This window comes from Schistocerca serialis, chromosome 1, assembly GCF_023864345.2.
Source record: "Schistocerca serialis cubense isolate TAMUIC-IGC-003099 chromosome 1, iqSchSeri2.2, whole genome shotgun sequence".
In the NCBI taxonomy this organism is placed as follows: Eukaryota; Metazoa; Arthropoda; class Insecta; order Orthoptera; family Acrididae; genus Schistocerca; species Schistocerca serialis.
The window spans coordinates 871,017,609-871,043,518 of record NC_064638.1 but is presented as its reverse complement, the minus strand read 5'-3'; the positions used below and the strand labels follow the sequence as shown (position 1 = coordinate 871,043,518).

The 25,910-nt window shown below is 41.8% G+C and overlaps 1 protein-coding gene across 1 annotated transcript in view; it reads left to right on the top strand.

The window, feature by feature from the left end:
* The window catches only part of LOC126486014 (beta-glucuronidase-like), a 357,520-nt gene that overhangs the window by 200,024 nt on the left and 131,586 nt on the right, over positions 1-25,910 (top strand). The window contains exon 2 of the mRNA XM_050108918.1: positions 25,565-25,774. Coding sequence (XP_049964875.1) covers positions 25,565-25,774 — 210 coding nt within the window. The remainder of the gene's footprint in view (positions 1-25,564; positions 25,775-25,910) is intronic.

Sequence of the window (25,910 nt, the reverse complement as noted above, 5' to 3'; positions counted from 1 at the left end):
AAGGCGCGACTTATTTCGAGAAATGTTGAAGGCAGTTGAGTCATCTCAGTTGGTACACTGATGTACTATTATTTATTATCTGAACTGTGTTCCAACGTCAAATGCTAATACTGGGAAGAGAATCTATATTGTATGAGGATCATCTCTTGAAGAATGGAATTTCTATTGAATCTCGTTAATATGACTTTTGACTCAGTCATGTCATTAAATATCTGAGTGTAGCGTTGCGATGCTATGTTAAACAGAACGAGCATGTGAGAATTGTGTTCGGGAAGGTGAATGGTCGACTTCACTTTATTGGGAGAATTTTAGGAAAGTGTGGTCCATCTGTAAAGGAGACGGTATATAGGACGCTAATGAGACCTACTCTTGAGTACTGCTCGAGTGTTTGGGATCCGCACCAGATTGAATTGAAAGAAGACATCGAAGCAATTCAGAGGCGAGCTGCTAGATTTGTTACTGGTAGATTCGATCAGCATGCAAGTGTTACGGATGAGTTCAAGTAGGAATCCCTGGAAGGAAGAAGACGTTCATTTCGAAGAACACTACTGAGAAAGTTTACAGAACCAGCATTTGAAGCTGACTGCAGAACAATCCTGCTGCCGCCAACATATATTTCGCGTAGGGTCCACGATGATAAGACACGAGAAATTAGGGCTCATTCCGAGGCATTTAGATAGTCGTTTTTCTCGTTCTATCTGCGAGTGGAACAGGAAAGCAAACGATTAGTTGTGGTAAAGAGTACCCTCGCACACTGTACTGTGGCTTGCGGAGTATGTATGTAGATGTAGATTAATCACACACATAACTATTATACAATAAGTTTTATACTGTGAACTTATTGTGCTGTCCAGCAACTTTGTCTGTGATGAGAATTTTCTGTTTATTGTACTTTATTCATGCTTACGTGCCTGGAAGGTCGACTTTACACTGTGCAGTGGTTTTCAATAAATATTATGAGACCAAGTGCACGTAATGAGCCAGTCCTATCACTCCACTACCGCTCCATAACACTTAATTCTGTATGTCAAGTTATTAATATATAATATGAACTGCTATAGTCCCAACACACTTCCCCCGGACACGTCTGAAATCGACGATTCTCCATCCAAGATAACACGCTGTGTTGTCTGTACCAAGAAATCCTCAACCTAGTAACAAAATTTCTTTTGATACCTCATATGGTTGTACTTTTGTTAGTAAGTGTTGGTGTGGTGGTGGGTCAAATACTTTTCTAAAAATCAAGAAATATTGCCTTTACCTGACGGCCCCGATCCATGGCTTTCAGTTTCCAAAATATGCATTTGTACAGAATTTTAGGGTTTTAAATGTTAATGTAATTTTACACAACAGTTATAATTTTGTCAGTATGATGGTGTTGACTGTACTATGATGTAATGGTGATGATAGTGCTGCACGAAAATGACCATATCACTAAAGAGATAAAATGATGACTGCTACAGTGGGATCCCGTGGAACCACAATAACAAGTTATTGAGTGAAGAGATGGAGGAGGGAGAATACGTAAGGATGGTTGAGTTGGAGCATTGTTGACTACGACAGGAAGGGATGTTGTAGCTCAGGACGGATTACATAGTTGCACAGTGAAAGTTGGTTGAGGTTGGATAAAGTAGCAAGGTACCCGTATTGGTGATTAATGGCCAGGGTATTCGGTGATGGGATTGGATTTTCCGATGAATGTTTGACTCTGAAGATGCTCCAAGGACATCAGAAAGTTTCGGAAATGGACGAGTTAGTATAGGATGCGGATTTGGGGAAGTTAGGCTGATGCGGAAGGCTAGGTGGAATGCATGCTTTTATACGGTTTAAAGTGATTTGTGGAATTTAGGAGGGCGGATATCCAGATAACATCGGAATGTGTTAGGATGGGACGGATGACGGATTTATAGGTGAGGATAATGGCAAAAGTATGGGCTATTACTAGTTTTAGTCCGTATTCTGGCTTTGTTTTAAACGGATGCGGATCCAAAAGGGAGGATTGTGGAGATAAAGGCCTCCCCCCCCTCCCCCCCCCCCCCCGCCGACAACATTTTGGTGAAATCATTTATACGAGTTGTACATACATCAGTTTCAATTTTTTTTCTTTTGGAAAAAAATATCGGAACACCCAGAAGGAGTTATGCGACATAAACGAAAGTTGGTGCATTTGTTTCTACATCTGAAAGAGCATGTCTATTCAGTCACATAAGACTGGCGCTAGTAGCACCACTATGATAATTCAAATCACGTTTGCTTTAAATATACTCTGTAACGATCGTGAGCATTAGTTGCCTTTGAGATCGGACGTCGAGAGTGGATGTTAGTCAAGGATAGTTACTATTAAAATCAGTCTGGCTCACAAATTTATTTATTCTGGTAACCGGTTTCGACCACGCCTGTGGTCATCTTCAGACCAAAGTGCTGTATGAGCAGGAGCCTCCTTCTGGTGGTAAATCACTGTGATTTACCACAGGCTCCTGCTCATACAGCATTTTGGTCTGAAGATGACCACAGGCGTGGTCGAAACCGGTTACCAGAATAAACAAATTTGTGATCAAGACTGATTGTAATAGTAATTATTAGTAATAACATTGATCACTGTCTGCTCCCACGATGTATTCAAAAGTAATTAGTCAAGTATGCCTTTAAGGAGACAAAGACTACATTATCAACGTGTCATTAAGTTTGAGCAAGGTCGTGTAACAGGGCTACGAGAGCTAACTGTTTCTCCTGCGATATTGCAGAAAAACTTGGCAGGAATGTAGCCATTGCACATGGTTGGGCGCAGCGGTGATCACGAGAATGTATGGTCGCAAAGAGACCGGGCTCTGGGCGGCCATGTAGCACTACGAGAGGGAAGATCATCGTGTTCGGTGTGTGGCTCTAGCAAATCGGTTACTTCAAGGAAAGCTCCGAGCCAGACGCCCTGTAGCGTGCAATCCACTGACCCCAAATCACCGCCATTTGCCACTTCAGTAGTGTTAAGCGAGAGCTCATTGGAGGGCACGGTGGAGGTCTGTTGTGTTTTCCGATGAAAGATGTTTCTGCCTCAGTGTCGGTAATCGCTGTATGTTGATCAGAAGGAGACTAGTTGAGGGCCTGTAACCAATCTATCTGCGTCCTTGACACACTGGACCTACACCTGGAGTTATGGTCTGGTGTGTGATATCGTACGACAGGCGGAGCACTCTCGTGGTTATCTCACGCACCCTGACTGCAAATTTGTACGTCAGCTTCGTGGTTCGATCTGTTGTGCTGCCATTCATGAACAGCATTCCCTGAGGTGTTTTCGAAAGGGTGACGCTGGCCCAAATACCGCTGTTGTAACATAACACGCTCTAGGATGTGTCGACATGTTTCCTTGACCTGCTCGATCACCAGATCTGTCCCCAGCCGAGCACATATGGGACATCATCGGACAACTCCAGTATCATCCACAACCAGCGTTAACCGTCTCTGTATTGACTGACTAAGTGTAACAGGCATGGAACTCCATCTCTAAAAGTGACGTCCGGCACCTGTACAACTTAAATGTACCAGAATTTCACATTTGCAGTGGCTTACCTTATGCTTCCATTACCCTGTGATTTTGCAACGTTAATCACTTAAATACGTTATCTACACAAATGTATACCCGAAATTTCATTTCTCTACATTAATTATTTTTTGGTGTTCATTTTTTTTCCGTCAGTGGAAATCTCAATAATGGCAAGGAATTTTCAGGCTGCAGCGAAGGAGAGTTGCCGACGAATTGTTTGGTGGCCACAGCCGAACGCTACTAATATTCAACCGGCATGATTCACTGATGTGAGAATGTCAGCTTCAGTAAGCCGGCCGAAGTGGCCGTGCGGTTCAAGGCGCTGCAGCCTGGAACCGCAAGACCGCTACGGTCGCAGGTTCGAATCCTGCCTCGGGCATGGATGTTTGTGATGTCCTTAGGTTAGTTAGGTTTAACTAGTTCTAAGTTCTAGGGGACTAATGACCTCAGCAGTTGAGTCCCATAGTGCTCAGAGCCATCTACTTTATCAACTTTTTTTTCAGCGTCCCTGAGATCTCTTTTTACCGATCTTTTCTATCAATATCCGGGAAATGTAATTACGCAAACTGTTTAACAATCAGTAAATGTCTTTTGAGGGAATTAATTTCAGTCAGGAATATTTAAAGAAGATACCAGAAATTAACTTCCACAGCTAATGTTAAACTCAATATTTAAAATTAACACCTCCACCTCCAAAAGATCGCAATATAATGTTTTAATATAAGTAATATTACATTCTGACCGATTGCAGAAAATGTTATAGCTACGAAAAGGTGCTCACTCATAAGCTGACTCTACCTATTGCCAACAACCAATTCTACGCGCTTCGTGGTATTTATGCTACAATGATGTACTAAGCACTGATATAAACAAATTATTATCACTATTATATTAAAACATTCTATATTTTTATTATTAATATTAGGCGCTGCAGTCTCGAACCGCGAGACCGCTACGGTTGCAGGTTCGAATCCTGCCTCGGGCATGGATGTGTGTGATGTCCTTAGGTTAGTTAGGTTTAACTAGTTCTAAGTTCTAGGGGACTAATGACCTCAGAAGTTGAGTCCCATAGTGCTCAGAGCCATTTGAACCATTTATTAATATTATTAAAATGTTCGGCATCTGTGGCTCGTTAAATGTGAGGATGACGGAAAGTTATGTCTGCGGGAGGGGGCCACAGTAACAAACCGTGTTCTTTCCCCCTTCCCCCTCTCCGTAGAACTTAATGCCGGATTCGTATCTGGAGTAGAATGATAACGAGGTGTACATTCCATTTTAGTATTCAGTGAACAGTTAGTCCTGAATACTTTACGGTATATTGAGATCTGATGCCATGTGCCAGTTTCTCTTAATGTTTGTACAGGTATTCTGCCTCTTCATTTTTTTTTTTCATCAGAATGAGAGCTTATTAGGGCATAGATCTGAATGATTTACAATGAATATTTTTTTATCTTTGTAACAAGTTTTGTTAGTCATACACCGAATTAGAATACAGCTATGTGTGTGTGTGAGGGGGGGGGGGGGGACACAGAGTTACCGTCTTGTAAATGAAATTTTTTAAAATTAAATATTTCGTCTTCAGGTCACACAAATGGTATCATTACCGGTCTCTCTTGATTATTAAAGCATCAGTGATACTGACTTCCTAAGAAGTCAAAACCTATAATGATACCACTTACGTGACATATTTAAATAAAAAATTTCTTGTTATTCTGAGATTGCTTCAACAACTGCATAACTATATTTAATTTTATTTTTTATATGAGACTATTCGTTTAAAATTGTGAGATGGCTGTTGTGCATTCCAGGGGGCAAGTTATATAATAGTTGACCTCTTTCTATCCCTAAACATCAGTGTCATTGTTTTTTTCTGTGCGCTCCGGTATTCTTCGAGACATATGAGTAGATCAGGCAACAACTACTATTTCGGTGTATTACTTTTCTGTGTCTTTTCCTACGTCAGATTTTACATTTGTCTGATACTGCTCCTGCTCTTCACGCTATCCGTGACAAATTACAAATCCTGATAAGATGCTATCGACAGCGTAACAATTGCCGGAAGTCCACTTGAAATTATCGCGATATCCAGAACACGTGATGTGAAACCATTACTCTTATCTGGCTCTCTCCCCACCCTCAGATTACCATCGAAAAACATGCAACTCACAAGCTACAAAAGAGCGCATTGTGCAGGGACTCTCGCAAACAAGCCATCAGCAATCATTAGAGGAGTCAGACACAAGTAAGTAAATACTGCTTCCACCGCGGTAATTACTCCATCATAATGTCGCTGAAACGAAGCACTTTTACGTTTAGTGAAGTTCACAGTTTTACATCTCTGTACATTAAAAGCTAGTTGCTAGTCTTTCGCCGGCCGCTGTGGCCGAGCGGTTCTAGGCGCTTCAGTCCGGAACCGCGGTGCTGCTACGGTCGCAGGTTCGAATTCTGCCTCGGGCATGGATGTGTGTGATGTCCTTAGGTTAGTTAGGTTTAAGTAGTTGTAAGTCTAGGGGACTGATGACCTCAAATGTTAAGTCCCATAGTGCTTAGAGCCATTTGAACCATTCTGAGCTAGTCTTTCCCGCAGACAGATAGTTTTGAACGTCCTAGTCGATATCACTACGCCTTCCGTCGGATATAAGTTCCTCATACATAACTACATCACCTGGGGAAACTCTGAAATTTCAACTACTACTATTGAGTGGGTAACATCGCTAATAATCATATCTGATCGAGGACCATGATATTATTTCTATGCCTGTAGATGGCTGTTAGTCCGAGGATAGAGTCCTACGCTGTGACTGGCAACAAATTTTCAGTTCTAGCTGAATCTGCAGTTCATTAGATATGGATTTGAAACAGCTTATAGCATCCTGCCAAAAGTAGGAATGAGTGATACTGGCTAGATATGGCAGCTCCATAAATAAGTTTTGACGCTTTTTTGTGGAGGAATGTGACCGTTGTGATTTTCTGATGACTGGGAATATTTCATTGCTTAGGCGATCTACAGTACATTATGGTCGAAAACAGAGCGGGCTATGTGTACCGCCTGACAGGGAGTCGGTCGGGTCCAGTCGCCTTGCTGGGTTTTAACGATTTCAGTCGTCTTTCAGCATCGTTAGTACTGTCTGCTGTCAGTCAGCCTTACAGCGGTAAGGCAGTTGAATGGAGAAGACATTCGTTGCTTCTTCCTTTGTGAACGATACTAAAAAAAAAATTCAGCTTTACAACTTTCGTTTACCATTAACTACTGTCGTCTGTATCAACATTAATATGTGTGTCACTGGCAGCCTTCACGTATGACTAAACTGATTAGTGTTTTGGGAGAGGTTCTGCATTAACAAATGGTTCAAATGGCTCTGACCACTATGGGACTTAACTACTGAGATCATCAGTCCCATAGAACTTAGAACTACTTAAACCTAACTGACCTAAGGACATCACACACATCCATGCCTGAGGCAGGATTCGAACCTGCGAACGTAGCGGTCGTGCGGTTCCAGACTGTAGCGCCTAGAACCGCTCGGCCACTCCGACCGGCCCTGCTTAACAGCGGACGCTGTTTCTTAATAAGCTTTCCAACACTGAACGTCTACCAAGTGGGGTCTCACTATTCTACTAGGTCAAAGAAAATGGCGCATGACATACACAGACTATGGAATGGTTACTGTAATATATAAAACGGGGGATTCTGTGAGTTATCCCCGAGAGAGAACCTGTGTTACCATGGCACCACAAGAACGTGGCTGTTAGATCAGAAGTAAAAGTGTTTTTCAACGCCGACCCGTTTTTAATCATTTAATTTGTCTAACATTTCTCAAGTGAATCAGAGTGCTCCATAGCTGGTGAATAAGTTGGTTACATCAACAATGTGTGCTGGATGCTATTCAGTTTTTGCACTGGTTAAGTAGCCTTGTGAACAAATATATTGTCTTCATGAAAGTGACTGCATTTCACCCAAGCATCTTCTCGAGTACTTTTTACCCGGCTGGTCCAAGAAACTTGCATGGCATCGTTAGCTACTGTTTGCCCATTTCAGGATAATCTTTTGCATTTTAGAGAAATTTGGCTGTAGTTTTTCATTGAGGGAGAATCCATTTTACCTGTCACTTGCATCCACTGATTGAAGTTTCCTTTCTTGCTGAAGAGGAAGTTCTCCATGTCATTTACTGTAACAAACTGATTGCCCAAACTCAGCTGCATAAGACGTTCCAAACAACTACTGGATATTATTTTCTATCTTTCCTTTGGTCATTATCAACAAATACAGTACCAGTCTTGCACAAAGCTGTCTTATTGTGTAATCTTCATGTAAAATGAACCGTACGCCTTCTTCTCGTGCAGTTTGCTGATTTACACACTGTTAATTTACAACCGCCAATTCAGCATCGTGACTTCATTTGTGATTGCATTTCAAGCATGTCACTCTTTGGATAATTTTTGATACTTTTCGAGAATAAAAGATAATTCCGATCCTACGTAAATATGCTAAACTGGTAAAAAGCATTCTATCGGTCACTTATCGATGAGTCTGATATCAATACAGAAGACAGCTGAATGAAATCTACAATACACTACTGGCCATTAAAATTGCTACATCAAGAAGAAATGCAGATGATAAACGGGTATTCATTGGACAAAGATATTATACTAGAACTGACATGTGATTACATTTTCACGCAATTTGGGTGCATAGATCCTGAGAAATCAGTACCAGAACAACCACCTCTGGCCGTAATAACGGCCTTGATACACCTGGGCATTGAGTCAAACAGCTTGGATGGCGTGTACAGGTACAGTTGCCCATGCAGCTTCAACACGATACCACAGTTCATCACGAGTAGTGACTGGCGTATTGTGACGAGCCAGCTGCTCGGCCACCATTGACCAGACGTTTTAAATTGGTGAGACATCTGGAGAATGTGCTGGCCAGGGCAGCAGTCTAACATTTTCTGTATCCAGAAAGGCCCGTACAGGACCTGCAACATGCGGTCGTGCATTATTCTGCTGAAATGTAGGGTTTCGCAGGCATCGAATGAAGGGTAGAGCCACGGGTCATAACACATCTGAAATGCAACGTCCACTGTTCAAAGTGCCGTCAATGCGAACAAGAAGTGAGCGAGACGTGTAACCAATGACACCCCATACCATCACGCCGGGTGATACGCCAGTATGGCGATGACGAATACACGCTTCCAACTTGCGTTCACCGCGATGTCGCCAAACACGGATGCGACCATCATGATGCTGTAAACAGAACCTGGATTCGTCCGAAAAAATGACGTTTTGCCATTCGTGCACCCAGGTTCGTCGTTGAGTACACCATCTCAGCTGCTCCTGTCTGTGATGCAGCGTCAAGGGTAACCGCACCCATGGTCTCCGAGCTGATAGTCCATGCTGCTGCAAACGTCGTCGAATTGTTCATGCAGATGGTTGTTGTCTTGCAAACGTCCCCATCTGATGACTCAGGGATCGAGACGTGGCCGCACGATCCGTTACAGCCATGCGGATAAGATGCCTGTCATCTCGACTTCTAGTGATCTGAGGCCGTTGGGATCCAGCACGGCGTTCCGTATTACCATCCTGCACCCTCCGATTCCATATTCTGCTAACAGTCATTGGATCTCGACCAACGCGAGCAGCAATGTCGCGATACGATAATCCGCAATCGCGATAGGTTACAATCCGACCTTTATCAAATTGGGAAACGTGATGTTACGCATTTCTCGTTACACGAGGCATCACAACAACGTTTCACCAGGCAACGCCAGTCAACCTTGTGTGAATGCTCTGAAAAGCTAATCATTTGCATATCACAGCGTCTTCTTCCTGTCGGTTAAATTTCGCGTCTGTAGCACGTCATCTCCGTGGTGTAGCAATTTTATTGGGCAGTAGTGTATTAAATCCCGTATTTAAAAAATTATTTAAATATCCTACGAGATTAATGGTGTGTTTTCTGCGCTCAGCTGAGGTGTTAATTCAGTTTTTCTGCACGGTATTACGACGACCGACCCAGTGATCCTGAGGAGCTACGAATTGTGTTGTTATGCTTACTCGTTGCCTGGGCTCCAACCAGTCTGTGGTCTGGCCTTGTGCTTGATGTTTATGGCGTTATAACCCCTGAACTATGTGTCGTACACTGATATAATTTTGTAGGTACATTCAGCGGGGAATGTGAATACTGTCTGTAACCTGTATTGAGAGTGGAGTTAGTAGCAACGAAGTAATAAATTGAAACGTCATACACGATGCGACAGTTTTTCAAGCATCTCACTATTTATGACGTCATATCTCCCGAACTATGTGTCGTACAATGATATAATACTGTAGGTACGCTGAGCATCATATATGCATACTGTCTGCGAAATTTATTGCGAATAGAGTTAATAGGGGAGATGTAATACTTTTAAATGTCGTGCGTAATGCGGCAGTTTTTCACATATCTCATTGTTTATGATGTCATATCTCCTGAACTATTAGTCGTACAGTGATATAATTTTGCACTTACATTCAGTGTCATATGTGAATTACGTGTATAAAATGTGTCACGAATGTAGCTACTAGTAAAGAAGTAGTAAGTTACAATGTCATGCCTCATGTGGTACTTACAGGGCAAAAGTAGTAAGCGATAAATGTTTTCCCTTTCATCATTTTATACGGGTTGTCAGCGAGAAAAAAAAAAATTCGTAATATTTTGAAATTATGTGGAAAGTTTGTTGCAAGTCGCTAAGAGCTCTCGTTCTCAAATTCAGGACGAATGAAATATGGGAATTTACGCTTCGCAGACTACGCTTCTTTTTCACCACTATCCGCACCTCTTTTGATGAGTAAGTGGTCCTTACTCCCACAACGGTTGTCGCCTGGCAGTAAGCGATATGTGTACCAAGTTTGGTTGAAATCAGTCCAGTGGTTTAGGAGCAGATGTGGGACACACACACACACACACACACACACACACACACACACACACACACACACACTAACACATCCATTTTCATAGTTGTATCTGTGGGTATTGTTAACGTCGTTCTCCTTTGGAGTCCTTGACCATACACCGTCCGTCCAAAGAGTTGCGAGACAGGTTTCATTGTTGGCGTGTAAGCTAAGTCAGCGCAGTAGCTACTATGGCTGAGATTATAAATGTAGATAACTGAAGTTTGTTCTACTAATCGGTTGTCAGTAGGCAGTGTTAAGCAGAGGACGTGTGGCTGAAGTGTGTCAACGTTATTGCGTCCGAAATCGTATTGGAGCCACGTCTCTAAATCAAATGTTCAAGACATTTTCCAGAATGAGAAAAGTGTGTCTAAAATTTGTACAGCACGCTTTGATTTCCGAGCAAAACCAACGATGCATGGACGCCTGCCGCGAGTTGACTGAAATGCAAAACGCGCACAATTCTTTTTTGTGAAAATTCGTGACGGGTGACGAGACTTGGTGTTATCAATAGAATCTACCACAGAACGACAATGTGCAGAAATTCACACGAAGGATCAACGCTTTGACAGGATAACCAAAAGCCGGCCGGTGTGGCCGAGCGGTTCTAGGCGCTTCAGTCTGGAACCGCGCGACCGCTACGGTCGCAGGTTCGAATGCTGCCTCGGGCATGGATGTGTGTGATGTCCTTAGGTTAGTTAGATTTAAGTAGTTCTAAGTCCTAGGGGACTGATGACCTCAGATGTTAAGTCCCATAGTGCTCAGAGCCATTTGAACCATTTTTGAACCATTTGAACCATAACCGAAAAATTGTTGTGGTAAGGTCTTATGGTACCAAATTGCTGAGGTCATCGGTTCCTGAACCTACACGTTACTTAATCTAACTTAAACTAACATACGATATGGACAACACACACACCCATGCCCGAGGGAGGACTCGAACTTCCGACGTGGGGAGCCGCACGGACCGTGACAAGACGCCCATAGACTACGCGGTATCCCGCGCGGCAACATAACCGACATTCAAGCCAAGGTGAAGTGCAAGTCGAGCAGAATCGCTACGAAAGACGTTTCTGACAGTTTCAAATGTTCGTATGAACGATCTGTTCGCTGTATTGAAGTTTAAGAGGGAGAGGTTGGAGGAGTCTATGTAGAACATATGGAGCATTAGTATCACCATGTTGACTTTTCTCTATTCTTTTATAATCCATTCGCGAAACTTTTTGGACTGACGGGGTTTTATAAGCTGGAATGTAATGAGTTTGCCCGAGAGAGGAAAATTTCTAGCCGAAAATCAGCACAGATATAGAAAGGTTCATTCGTACGAAACATGGATTGCCTTTTTCACACACGATAGATATCCTTCGAATCATGGATGCAGATCATCAGGCGGGTTCTATGTACCTACATTTCCCGAAAGGTGTTCGACACTGAACCACACTGTGGAGTGTAGACACTTAGGGAAGTCCGAGCGTAAGGAACAGGTACTCATATGTGTGGTCAGTACCTTGTCCTGGGCGGCGAGTGTTTATCGGAGATGAAGGTAACATCCGGAGTGCCCCAGACAAGAGTGAAGTGACCGCTCCTGTTCTCAATGTACATGAACAAACTATCCGACAGGGCGGACATCGATCGGAGACTGTTTTGGCGTTGACACTTATGTATACTGAGAAGTGTTGTCTTTGAGTGAGTACAGAGCTGTTCAGGTTGACAGAGACAGAATTTCTATTTTATACAACGAATGACATTCTGTTTTAAATGCGGATAAATGTAAATTAATGTACTAAGAGAAATCTTTTGGAAATATTCGTATTCAGCACTAATGGTATGGAATACCTAGGTGCAACACCGCAAACGGACTTGAAATGCAACAAGGAAGTAATGTCGGTCGTAGGGAAGACGAATGCTCGACCACATCTACATCTAGATCTATACTCTGCAAACCATCGTGAGGTGCATAGCAGAGGGTCCCATTGTACCAATTACTAGGGATTCTTCCTGTTCCAATCACGTATGGAGAGGAGGAAGAATAATTGTTTGAATGCCTCGGTGCATGCAGTAATTATTCTAATCTTATCCTCACGATCCCCCTGTGACCGGTACGTAAGGGGTTGTAGTATATTCCTAGAACATTTAAAGCCATTTCTTGAAACTTTCTTAATAGACTTTCTCGAGATGGTTTACGTCTATCGTCAAGAGTCTTCCACTTCAGTTCCTTCAGTATCTCTGTGACGCAATCCCACGTATTAAACAAACCTGTGGCCATTCGTACTGCCGTTCTATGTATACGTTCAATATCTCCTCTTAGTCCTATCTGGTACGGGTCCTACACACTTCAACAGTATTCTAGAACCGGTCGCACGAGTGTTCTGTAAGCAATCTCCTTTGTAGACTAATTGCACTTCCCCAATATTCTACCAATAAACCGAAGTCTACCACCTGCATTACCTACGACTGAACATATGTGATCATTCCATTTCATATTTCTACAAAGTGTTACACCCAGATCTGTGTATGAGTTGGCTGATTCCAGCAGTGGCTCATTATTATTATAGTCACAGGATGCTACTTTTTTTTGTTTTATGAAGTGCAAAATTTTACGTTCCTGAACATTTACAGCAACCCGCACCACGTTAAAATCTTACCAAGATTTGTGCAGCTTCTTTAAGATAATACTTCATTATAGACAACTGCATCACCCGCAAAAAGCCTGATTTTACTATTAATATTGTCTTCAGAGTCATTAATATACAACATGGATAGTAAGTTTCACAACACACTTCAATAGGGCACACCCGAAGTTACTTCTACATCTGATGAAGACTCTCCATCCAAGATAACATGCTGTGTCCTCCCAGCCAAAAAGTCCTGAATCCAATCACAAATTTCACTTGATACCCCATAGGATCATACTTTTGACAATAAACGTAGGTGTGGTACTGACTCGAATGCTTCTCGGAAATCAATAAACGCTGGATCTACCTCTTTGGTCCGATCCAAAACTTTCATGAGAGAAAAGTGCGAGTTGGGTTGCACATGATCGACGTTTTCGAAATCCGAGCTGGTTGGCACTGAAAAGTTCATTCTGTTCAAGATATCTCATCGTGTTTCAGTTCAGAATATGTTCTAAGATTCTACAACAACTGGGGGCCGAACCGCACAATAAACCTGGGTTTGGTGTGGGACGGCGTTGGGGTGGGTGACCTGTTGTGGGGTTGTGAACCACTGAGGGCTAAGGAGGGACGAAACCTATCTGTCATTTCTAGGTCCCCAGTTTAAATACACTATCATTGCATCACAAGATTTTATACTGAGCTATCCATTCTTTCTCTCTTGTATCATCACTATATACGCGATAATTAGTCTGCCACATAAATCTTGTTCTATATTGCTAATAAAGCGTTATCATGATTTTGCGTGCGCTTTCCCAGTTATGTTCCAAATTCTTGTTTCCGAGATTCAGTATAACCTCGGAAACTGGACTTTGCAGCCTATAGTAAAAAAACAAAATTCTGATGATATTAAAGCTATGTTTGTGTCATGCCGAGAAATGTCTCGTTTCTATCGTTCCTGAGCGGTAGAGCAGAGCTTTATTAGTCTTTTACCTTACAGTCAGACTAAATCAGGCACGCACCATCTATCCCATCAAAACGTAATTTCCTCTAAAACATACACGTCGCAGAAGATCTCAACAGGTCATATTTTATCCTCTAATTTTTTTTATTTACTCAGTGAATGAAAAAATCGCTTTCTCAGTCCGGCAGTTTTTAGAAAATATCATCCATGATTGGCTAAGTACTCCACTTTGCACCCATTGGTGACAAACTGTGACTATATTACCTTTTCATAAATTTAGGAAAATGATGCAAGAAGAGAGATCAGCTAGAAATAATTGCTATCTGTGTAATCACTCGTTGTGTATAGTAGCATAACATTAACATAAGCAAGCTGAACAAAAACATTTGTCTTTTCCAGGAGACATCAAGCTATATTTCTAGGTGACATCACGATAATACGGTCAAACACCACCTTTAGACCGGATAATGCCCTCAATTTGGCGAGGAAGAGAGTCTACTAATTTCTTAAGGTGTGCCAAGTCCAGCTGAAGCTACTCATTGATGGTTGGATTCCGTAGGGCTGCCAGATTTTGGGGATACTGATTACTGCGTTTCACCCGCTGGCCTAAATAATCCCAGAAATTTTCTATGCCATTAAGATAGGGTGATTTAGCGGGCCAGTCGAAGTTCTATATGGTGCCCGATTGTTCATCAAACGAGGAATGTGTGTGTGTGGAGCTCTGTGAACATGACTGCCGTCTGGGAAGACATCATCATCCAAAGCATACTCATCCCGAAGAGATAGGAGAAAAGGCAACATTTGATAGCCGAGAATGTTGAAATGAACACTCTGGTACATGTTCATGGTAACCTGAATGGGTGCGAACATATCATGATACGTAAAACACCCTAAAAAACATCACAGAACCACTTCCAGCCGGAACTACACCTTTCAAACGCTACACCTTTCAAAACGCTTCATTAGGTCGTCGCTGAACTCGACGCCTTGCATCATTTGAAAAGACTCACTTGACGACACTACGCGCCTCCGGTAAACCACTATGCAGTTTATGTATTTTTTAGTCCACTGAGGATATGAATCTTTATATGCTACCGTCAGTAATGATCTTTGTGGAGATGCTCTACACCAAATCTTCTTCGCAATATTCGCTCGGAAACTGGTTGAGACGGACCTACATTCACTGACTGTAGCAGTCCGTTTCGGTTTTGAAACTGACTGACAAGACATAACACTCGTCACGGGTCCGTGTCGATTGGAATCGCCGACAGCTAACGAAAAAACAAGCATGAGAACAGAAAACCAAAAAATCTAGACGTGAGTATATGCCGATTTTTCATAATTTAAGTATAAGTGGGCGCTGTGGCCTATGGCCAGATAGAGGAAAAGCATATTTGGGCACGATATACGAAGAAAAAACACTGAAGTGTATGTTGTACAACTGCGAAAGGCGTCTGGAAAGTAAGTAAAAAATATACGGCAGTAATAGAAACACATTTGATTTTGTAAAACGAAAGTAATACCTTAAACTAGGAGACCGGCGAGACTTCTAAGCTTTTATGGTTTTAAACAATGATAGTATTTGGAATAAGTGTGTTCATTGGGGTATGTGTAACTGTGGGAAGGAAGGGAAAAATCTTTAAATATGAAGCGAAAGTTGTCAAATAAAAATAATGAATTTATGAAACGTCCTTGTTATACATATTTTCATACGGTAATGCTTGAAATTTCTAAGTTTCGACAGTAATACTTCTATTTGCCTGTTTTTGACGAGAAGTTTAATGAGAAATACGAATATAAAATACAAATAAATAAATATGAAATGTGTAAGTTAGAACGCAGTGTTCGCTTCTTACCTGTTATATTACTCAGGCCACAAGAACCTGTTAGTGGATTTTGTGATTGTAATTGAACTTCGTATTTTATGTAATTACTTTAGGCCTTAGTAGCAATAGGTAAATAACAATTCGAAGAGACAATGACAGGTATTTTTATCGTTTTTTTCCGTATAGAAAAGTTAATTCATACGACGGGCAGAGATAATGGACTACGACCGTTGTCAGGGTTATTAATCTGGGACAATGCAGTATGTAAATTATCCAGTTAATAAGAACTTTAAAATAAATAAAATGGTATTTGTAATACGATAATATGAAAAGGGAGCCTTATTCGTGATCAATGACACAATTTCGTAAAATTCAGTATGTTCGAAATTCTCATTACTTACTTCTAGGGCTTGTAGAGAGGAGTACGTAATATTTTGCATAGGAAACCATGTCCGTAAACGTACCGTTTCCGTTCTACGACGGTTTCAGTTCAGATGTGTCACACGTCCAAGCCCGCTGAGGGAAAGAGAAAATTCTGAGTTGTTTGTCCCGGTATGCAATACGGTAGTGGGGTGGACTACTACTTGTGGAGTCGTATGCTGCACTAGAAACTGCAGGCACACCAGGTGGGATGGAGGGTGTTTACCAGAACATGCTTCGTAGGTACAGTGTCTGTAACAAGGTTGGTCGTCGCCACGTCGAGCGTCTGTTGTATTTCATCAGTACTGTTCTCAACGTACGATATGCTGGTTTTTTTTCGTTTTGGAATAATGTAAACACATAAAGTTTAAGTGTTAATACAAATGTGCTTAAGTGATAAATGGATGTTTCCTTTCGAATTGTTACCTAAATGTTTACTGCTTCAAGCCTAATTCAATTCCTCAAGCAGAAGTGGATGAGTCGAGCGTCTGAATTGGAACCATGTAGAACTCCCCTCTACAAGTCCTAGAAGTCTGTAACGGGAAATTCCGAACACCCTGTATAGTTATGAAGTTGGGCACCCATGATGCCCTTTTGCCTATGATAGTTTTAAAGTCTGTTATGTTAAAACTTTCCACAAATAGTAAGTTTTAGCGCCAAATCGGTATGCAATGTCAAAAGATGGTTAAATAACCTTTCTAACGATGCCTCAGTCGTCCCTATACAATTAGTATGTGTCGAGAAAAAAGGTTGTTAACTTGAGAAATAATATGTGCACAGAAGAGCCAAAGAAACTGGTACAACCACCTAATATCCTGTAGGGCCCCCACGAGCACACGCAGAAGTGCCGCAACATGACGTGGCTTGGACTGGACTGACGTTTGAAGCGGTGCTGGAGGGAACTGACACCATGAATCCTGCGGGGCTGCCCATTAATCTGTAAGAGTACGAGGGGGTGGAGATTTCTTCTGAACAGCACGTTGCAAGGCATCCCAAATATGTTCCATAACGTTCACGTCTGGGGAGTTTGGTGGCCAGCGGAAGTGTTAAAACTCAGAGTAAAGTTCCTGGAGCCACTCTGTAACAATTCTGGACGTGTGGGGTGTCGCATTGCCCTACTGGAAGTTCCCAAGTCCGTCGCAATGCACAATGGACGTGAATGGATGCAGGTGATCAGACAGGATGCTTACGTACGTGTCACCTGTCAGAGTCGTATCTAGACGTATCAGGGGTCCTATACCACTCCACACCATTACAGAGCCTTCACCAGCTTGAATAGTCCCCTGCTGACTTGCAGGGTCCATGGATTCGTGAGGTTGTCTTCATACCCATAAACGTCCATCCGCCGAAACCATTTGAAACGAGACTCATTCGATCAAGTAACATGTTTCCAGTCATCAACATTCAGACGTCACTGTTGAGGGCCCAGGCGAGGTGTAAAGCTTTGTGTCGTGCAGTCATCAAAGGTACACGAGTGGGCCTTCGGCTCCGAAAGCCCATATCGACGATGTTTTCCATGAATGGTTCGCACGCTGTCATTTGTTGATGGTCCAGCATTGAAATTTGCAGATATTTGCATGAGGGTTGTAATTCTGTCACGCTGAATGATTATTTTCAGCCGTCGTTGGTCCCGTTCTTGCAGGATCTCTTTTCGGCCTCAGCGGTGTCGGAGATTTGATGTTTTACCGGATTCCTGATATTCACGGTACACTCGTGAAATGGTCGTACGGGAAAATCCCCACTTCATCGTTACCTCGGAGATGCTGTGCCCCATCGCTCGTAGCCTACTATTATAACACCACGTTCAAACTCACTTAAATCATGATAACCTGCCATTGTAGCAGCAGTAACCGATCTGACAACTGCGCCAGACACTTGTTGTCTTATATAGGCGTTGCCGACCGCAGCGCCGTATTCTGCTTGTTTACGTATCTCTGTTTCTTCGGTGCTTCAGTGTATGATCCATTTAGACAGTTATTGTTATTATTTTTCACGTGTGGACCCAATAGGACCATGCGAGGTACAATCAAGCAATGTAGCTTTTGATGGTTGGCCTTTGTTTGTGTCCGAATTTGTTTCATTCTGTCAGAATGAAGTCTCTTTCTTTCATCAGACCATGGTATTCCAGTCCGTTTTCTAATATCTCTCTGACCAACTTTCGAATCAAATATCTTTTGTCTGAATGCTTTTCTATTTGTAACGTCTGCCTGAGTTATACCGGCTACTGTAAGATCCTCCTTAATCGCAGCGATCCATTTAATTGGTTCAGTTTTGGGCTTATTTGTGTTTTCTTAGAATCCTACTATTTATTTTGTCAACCTAGTGGACGCCGTTCTTTTAGTGTTGCCATAAAACTTAAGTCTTTATTTTCTCATGTCACCATGTATGTTTGTGTATTCTTCTATTTCCTTATAACTTCTCAGTCTATAAGTTCCTCCATCAATAATTTTGGGGCCTAACATTTCCCCCCCCCCCCCCATGAACCTTGCCGTTGTTGGGGAGGCTTGCGTGCCTCAGTGATACAGATGGCCGTACCGCAGGTGCAACCACAACGGAGGGGTATCTGTTGAGGGGCCAGACAAACGTGTGGTTCCTGAAGATGGGCAGCAGCCTTTTCAGTAGTTGCAGGGGCAACAGTTTGGATGATTGACTGATCTGGCTTTGTAACAATAACCAAAACGACCTTGCTGTGCTGGTACTGCGAACGGCTGAAAGCAAGGGGAAACTACAGCCGTAATTTTTCCCGAGGGCATGCAGCTTTACTGTATGGTTAAATGATGATGGCGTCCTCTTGGGTAAAATATTCCGAAGGTAAAACAGTCCCCCATTCGGATCTCCGGGCGGGGACTACTCAAGAGAAAGTTGTTATCAGGAGAAAGAAAACTGGCGTTCTACGGATCGGAGCGTGGAATGTCAGATCCCTTAATCGAGCAGGTAGATTAGAAAATTTGGGAAATGGATAGGTTAAAATTAGATATGGTGGGAATTAGTGAAGTTCTGTGTCAGGAGGAACAAGACTTTTGGTCAGGTGAATACAGGGTTATAAACACAAAATCAAATAGGGGTAATGGAGGAGTAGTTTCAATAATGAATAGGAAAACAGGAATGCCGGTAAGCTACTACAAACAGCATAGTGAACGCATTATTGTGGCCAAGATAGACACGAAGCCCACGTCTACTACAGTAGTACAAGTTTATATGCCAACTAGCTCTGCAGATGATGAAGAAATTGATGAAATGTATGATGAGATAAAAGAAATTATTCAGATAGTGAAGGGAGACGAAAATTTAATAGTCATGGGTCACTGGAATTCGAGTGTAGGAAAAGGGAGAGAATGAAACGTAGTAGGTGAATATGGATTGGATGTAAGAAATGAAAGAGGAAGCCGTCTGGTAGAATTTTGCACAGAGCATAACTTAATCATAGCTAACACTTGGTTCAAGAATCATAAAAGAAGGTTGTATACATGGAAGAATGCCGGAGTACTAAAAGGTATCAGATAGATTATATAATGGTAAGACAGAGATTTAGGAACAAGGTTTTAAATTGTAAGACATTTCCAGGGGCAGATGTGGACTCTGACCACAATCTATTGGTTATGAACTGCAGATTAAAATTGAAGAAACTGCAAAAAGGTGGGAATTTAAGGAGATGGGACCTGGATAAACTGACTAAACCAGAGGTTGTACAGAGTTTCAGGGAGAGCATAAGGGAACAATTGACAGCAGAGGGGGAAAGAAGTACAGTAGAAGAAGAATGGGTAGCTCTGAGGGATGAAGTAGTGAAGGCAGCAGAGGATCAAGTAGGTAAAAAGATGAGGGCTAGTAGAAATCCTTGGGAAACAGAATAAATACTGAATTTAATTGATGAAAGGAGAAAATATAAAAATGCAGTAAATGAAGCAGGCAAAAAGGAATACAAACATCTCAAAAATGAGATCGACAGGAAGTGCAAAATGGCTAAGCAGGGATGGCTAGAGGACAAATGTAAGGATTTAGAGGCTTATCTCACTAGGGGTAAGATAGATACTGCCTACAGGAAGATTAAAGAGACCTTTGGAGAAAAGAGAACCACTTGTATGAATATCAAGAGCTCAGATGGAGACCAAAGAAGGGAAAGCAGAAAGATGGAAGGATTATATAGAGGGTCTATACAACGGCGATGTACTTGAGGACAATATTATGGAAATGGAAGAGGATGTAGATGAAAATGAAATGAGAGATACGATACTGCGTGAAGAGTTTGACAGAGCACTGAAAGACCTGAGCCGAAACAAGGCCCCGGGAGTAGACAACATTCCATTAGAACTACTGACGGCCTTGGGAGAGCCAGTCCTGACAGAACTCTACCACCTGGTGAGCAAGATGTATGATACAGGCAAAGTACCCTCAGAAGAATATAATAATTCCAATACCAAAGAAAGCAGGTGTTGACAGATGTGAAAATTACCGAACTATCAGTTTAATAAGTCATAGCTGCAATATACTAACACGAATTCTTTACAGACGAATGGAAAAACTGGTAGAAGCCGACATCGGGGGAGATCAGTTTGGATTCCGTAGAAATATTGGAACACGTGAGGCAATACTGACCTTAAGACTTATCTTAGAAGAAAGATTAAGGAAAGGCAAACCTACGTTTTTAGCATTTGTGGACTTAGAGAAAGCTTTTGACAATATTGACTGGAATACTCTCTTTCAAATTCTAAAGGTGGCAGGGGTAAAATACAGAGAGCGAAAGGTTATTTACAATTTGTACAGAAACCAGATGGCAGTTATAAGAGTCGAGGGGCATGAAAGGGAACCAGTGGTTGTGAAGGGAGTGAGACAGGGTTGTAGCCTCTCCCCGATGTTATTCAATCTGTATATTGAGCAAGCAGTGAAGGAAATAAAAGAAAAATTCAGAGTAGGTATTAAAATCCATGGACAGGAAATAAAAACTTTGAGGTTCGCCGATGACATTGTAATTCTGTCAGGGACAGCAAAGGACTTGGAAGAGCAGTTGAACGGAATTGACAGTGTCTTGAAAGGATGATATAAGATGAACATCAGAAAAAGCAAAACGAGGATAATGGAATGTAGTCAAATTAAGTCGGGTGATGCTGAGGGAATTAGATTAGGAAATGAGACACTTAAAGTAGTAGAGGAGTTTTGCTATTTGGGGAGCAAAATAACTGATGATGGTCGAAGTAGAGAAGATATAAAATGTAGACTGGCAATGGCAAGGAAAGCGTTTCTGAAGAAGAGAAATTTGTTAACATCGAGTATAGATTTAAGTGTCAGGAAGTCGTTTCTGAGGGTATTTGTATGGAGTGTAGCCATGTATGGAAATGAATCATGGACGATAAATAGTTTGGACAGGAAGAGAATAGAAGCTTTCGAAATGTGGTGCTACAGAAGAATGCTGAAGATTAGATGGGTAGATCACATAACTAATGAGGTGGTATTGAATAGAATTGGGGAGAAGAGGAGTTTGTGGCACAACTTGACAAGAAGAAGCGACCGGTTGGTAGGACATGTTCTGAGGCATCAAGGGATCACAAATTTAGCATTGGAGGGCAGCGTGGAGGGTAAAAATCGTAGAGGGAGACCAAGAGATGTAAACACTAAGCAGATTCAGAAGAATGCAGGTTGCAGTAGGTACTGGGAGATGAAGAAACTTGCACAGGATAGGGTAGCATGGAGAGCTGCATCAAACTAGTTTCAGGACTGAAGACCACAACAACAACAATATTTTCCTAACAGTCTTTCTTTCTTTAGAATTTCTTCAGTATCCCTCTTTCTACTTAAAATTAAAGCTTCTGCTCCATAAAGACATTCAGGTTTGATTACAGTGCTGTAACGTCTACGTTTAATGGATTTAGAAAGTGATTATTATAAATATTTTGTGCTAATCTGGATGCAGCTGCCAATTTTTGTCACCGAACTTCGTTTGCAGCTTCTTCCAGATCGCTTTCTTGTATGATCTCCCACAATTATTTAAATTGAGGGAGCCTTGTTATGTTTACTCATTTCGTGTTCAAAAACTTTGGTGCTTGCCTGTTACTTGTCATATATTCCGTTTCTTGAACGATATTTGCAGTCCTACTTTTTCCGCAACTTCCTTAAGAATTTAAATTTGTTTATTAGCTGTGGTAGTATCCCTAGCTAAAACTGCCAGATCATCTGCAAACCGAGGCAACCTACTGTAATATCACTTCTGCCTAACTTGACTGATTGATCTACATTTTGATTCTATTTTTGCTCTCCGCCACTCTGTAATTACCTTCACCAAAACACAGTTAAACAGTAATTGGAAGAGTCCATCTCCCTGTCTAACATCAGTCTTCATATTAAATGGTTCAGAAATTTTTCTCATGAATTTATAGCTAGTGTCGTTTAACGTTTCCTTAATCAGTGTTACAGTTTTATTATGTAGCCCTTGTTCCTTTAAAATTTAGAAAAGAGTTTCACGACCAACTGAGTCGTAGGCCTTTTAAAAATCCACAAATGTACGTACAATATTGTTGCCAGAAATCCTTTGCTGTCTAAGGATTAGTTTTAAATTAAAAATTTGCTCCGTACCGGATCTGTTTTGTCTAAAGCCTGCTTGGTATTCACCAATTTAGGTTCTAACTGTCCTTGGGCGCGATCAAGTAAACATTGCGACAGAATTTTGTATGTTACTGGAAGAAGAGAGACTCTTCGGTAATTACTAATATCGGTTCTGTCCCCTTTTCTATGCAGTGGATGTATTAGGGCAGTTTTTCAGTCTTCAGGTATCTTCTCAGTTTCCCAGATCTGTCCTATTAGTTGAGTGACATTTTTTGTAGTGTTAGTGCCAGCTGATTTTAGTCGTTCTGCAGTAGACCTTCTTCTACGGATGCTTTATTGTTTTTAAGTCTCTTAATTTGTTTAGTTATTTCCATTTCGTCAGGTTCTTTAGAGTTAGGGTTGATCTTATTAGTTTGCAGTGGTTGGAATTTATTCGCTGCTTCTGGGCAGTTTAATAGTTTTTTCAAAATAATCAGCAAGTACCTTACAATTTTCCTGGTTGTTAAGAGCCAAACTGCCATTTTCATTTCTGAGGCAAAAACTTTGAGGCTGGTAACTGGTTAGTTTTATTTTGAATATTTTATAGAAGTTTCTTGTATTGTTCTTTTGGAAGTCTTTTTATACTCTAAAAGTCAGGCATTTTCGTAGTTTCTTTTTGTCTGTCAGATTAATTTAGATGTTTCTTTTCTTACAGCTAGAAAGGTGTTCTACATATTTTCAGTTTTGTTACTACTCCAATTTTTGAATGCCTCATGCCTAGATTTAACAGCTGTTTAATTCCGCTTCTTTCGAAGCGAAATTAAATTTTTTGCGGTTCTGATGAACTTTTCTTTTAGGCTTTACCAATTTTGGAATGTTTTTGTCAAATTTGCATGTTAGAGTTCGGGTTATTTTAGTAGTGTCAAATTTTGGCGTAACGTTTTTTATTTTGAAGCGCTTTTGAGGCTGAAGTTTTACTTTTATTCGTGTTAAATAATGGGGAGAATCAATATTAATCTCTTTCCTAACTTGGACATTTAAAATTTCTTTGTAGTTAGCGTATGAAATTGCTATATGATCGATCTGAAATTCCACAATGAATATATTGGGTGCCCGCCAAGTCTTTTGTTTAGAAGGGTTCATTTTAAAACGTGTAGACATTACTTAAAGGTTAAAATTTTTGCACGTTTCGACAAGTCTTTGGCCATTTTGGTTTCCCCATTTACGCGCAGGAACTCCTCCCACTGTTGTCTTACATGTTTTTCTCTTTACCTAATTCAGCATTAAAATCAACTATTAAAATTTTAACATGGTTTGAGGGAATTTTCGAGATGGTGCTTTGTAACGTTTCCCAAGCTTCATTAACTTCTTCAGGTTTTTAACGGTTATGCTCATTGACTGCTATATGGGCATTAATTAAAGTATATGCTTTAGTTTCGCACTTAAGAGAAATTGTCAATAGTTTATTATTAACGGGCTTCACCTCCGTTATTGAATTTAAAATTTTTTTGGAGACTGCGAAAGTAAATCCCAGATTTGGTGTGTTATTAAGTATTCTTTTATGAATTTTAATTTTAAAAAGACGATAATTGCCGAAATCCATGGTGTTATCGTCCATAATTCGTGTTTCTTGAAGTCCAAAAATTAGAATCTCCTGTTCTTTTAATGTACCGGTATCTCCCAGTTAGGAAGTTTACTTGGTTGCAAAAGTGTTTGTATGTTAAGTGTTGCAAAAACCGTATTTGTTTTGTTTTTAAGTTGGCCAGAGAACTCCGACTTCCTCTGTTGAATCACACTGCATTTTAACCTGGCGGCCTCAGCATCCGGAAGACCAGTTCGTCAGTAATACTGGCGGTGGATTGACCACCTGGGGTAATACTGAGATTATCAAAATGCTCCATGATGATTGTACCTGGAATCAGGTGGGGTTGAGTAGACTCATTGAGTAAACTCAGACTGTTAAGACCGGAAGGGTTATTCCAGAATATAAATATCAGCCGCACCACTGCTGAACAGGTGCAACTGCCTTGCCGCAGTGGATACACCGGTTCCCGTGAGATCCGAAGTTAAGCGCTGTCGGGCATGGTCGGCACTTGGATCACCAGGGCCGCCATGCGCTGTTGCCATTTTTCGGGGCGTAGTCAGCCTCGTGATGCCATTGAGGAGCTACTCGACCGAATAGTAGCGGCTTCGGTCAAGAATACCATCATAACGACCGGGAGAGCGGTGTGCTGACCCCACGCCCCTCCTATCCGCATCCTCCACTGAGAATGACACGGCGGTCGAATGGTCCCGGTAGGCCACTCGTGGCCTGAAGACGGAGTGCTTTCTTTATCACTGGTGAACAGGCGCTGGTCACTTTGCCGCTTGCTACAGGACAGACTCAAAGTGGATTTGGTTTTGTTTTGCCTTGGTCCGGACTGCTTATTTTGTATTCGGTCCAGTATCCGAGGCAAGGTCGACTTCTTAGACTTTTAGTTACGAAGTCTTGAAGCCTGGACTTTAGACAATTTATTGTACAGTTCTATTCCTAGATAGAAAATATTCTTCTGAATTTTATGTTTGTTATTTATGGGTAAATGTAAGTCCAGTATAGGTCTCGTATCACAGTCATGGACAGAGCTGTTTGTAGTAAGTACCTAGGTTAGTTTCTGTGTGCGTAACTTAGTGGGAATGTACTGGCATGGTGTGGTGCGGGAATCGCATCCACTTCTACTGTGCAGTGAGCATTACCTAATGCATGGCGTGTGCCGCGCAGGTGATGGACATGCGGCAGTGGGCGGTGCGCTTTCTGCTGGGGTTGGCGGCGTGGGCGGCATGGGCGGCGCCGGCGGTGGGCGGCGGGCTGCTCTTCCCTCGGGACTCGGAGTCCCGCGAGCTGCGCTCCCTGGACGGCGTCTGGAGCTTCCGCCTGGACCCCGGCACGCAGGGTTACGACGACGCTTGGTACTCCACCGATCTCAGCCAGGTACGCTCGACACGTGCTGCCAGCAACCAGGATGCCACCTGCACTCACGTCGATACGTCTTGAATCCTCAGTCAATAATGTGACAACAAATCTGGCCCTGATCTCCTTAAGAAGCTCCCACGGCAAAGACACTAAC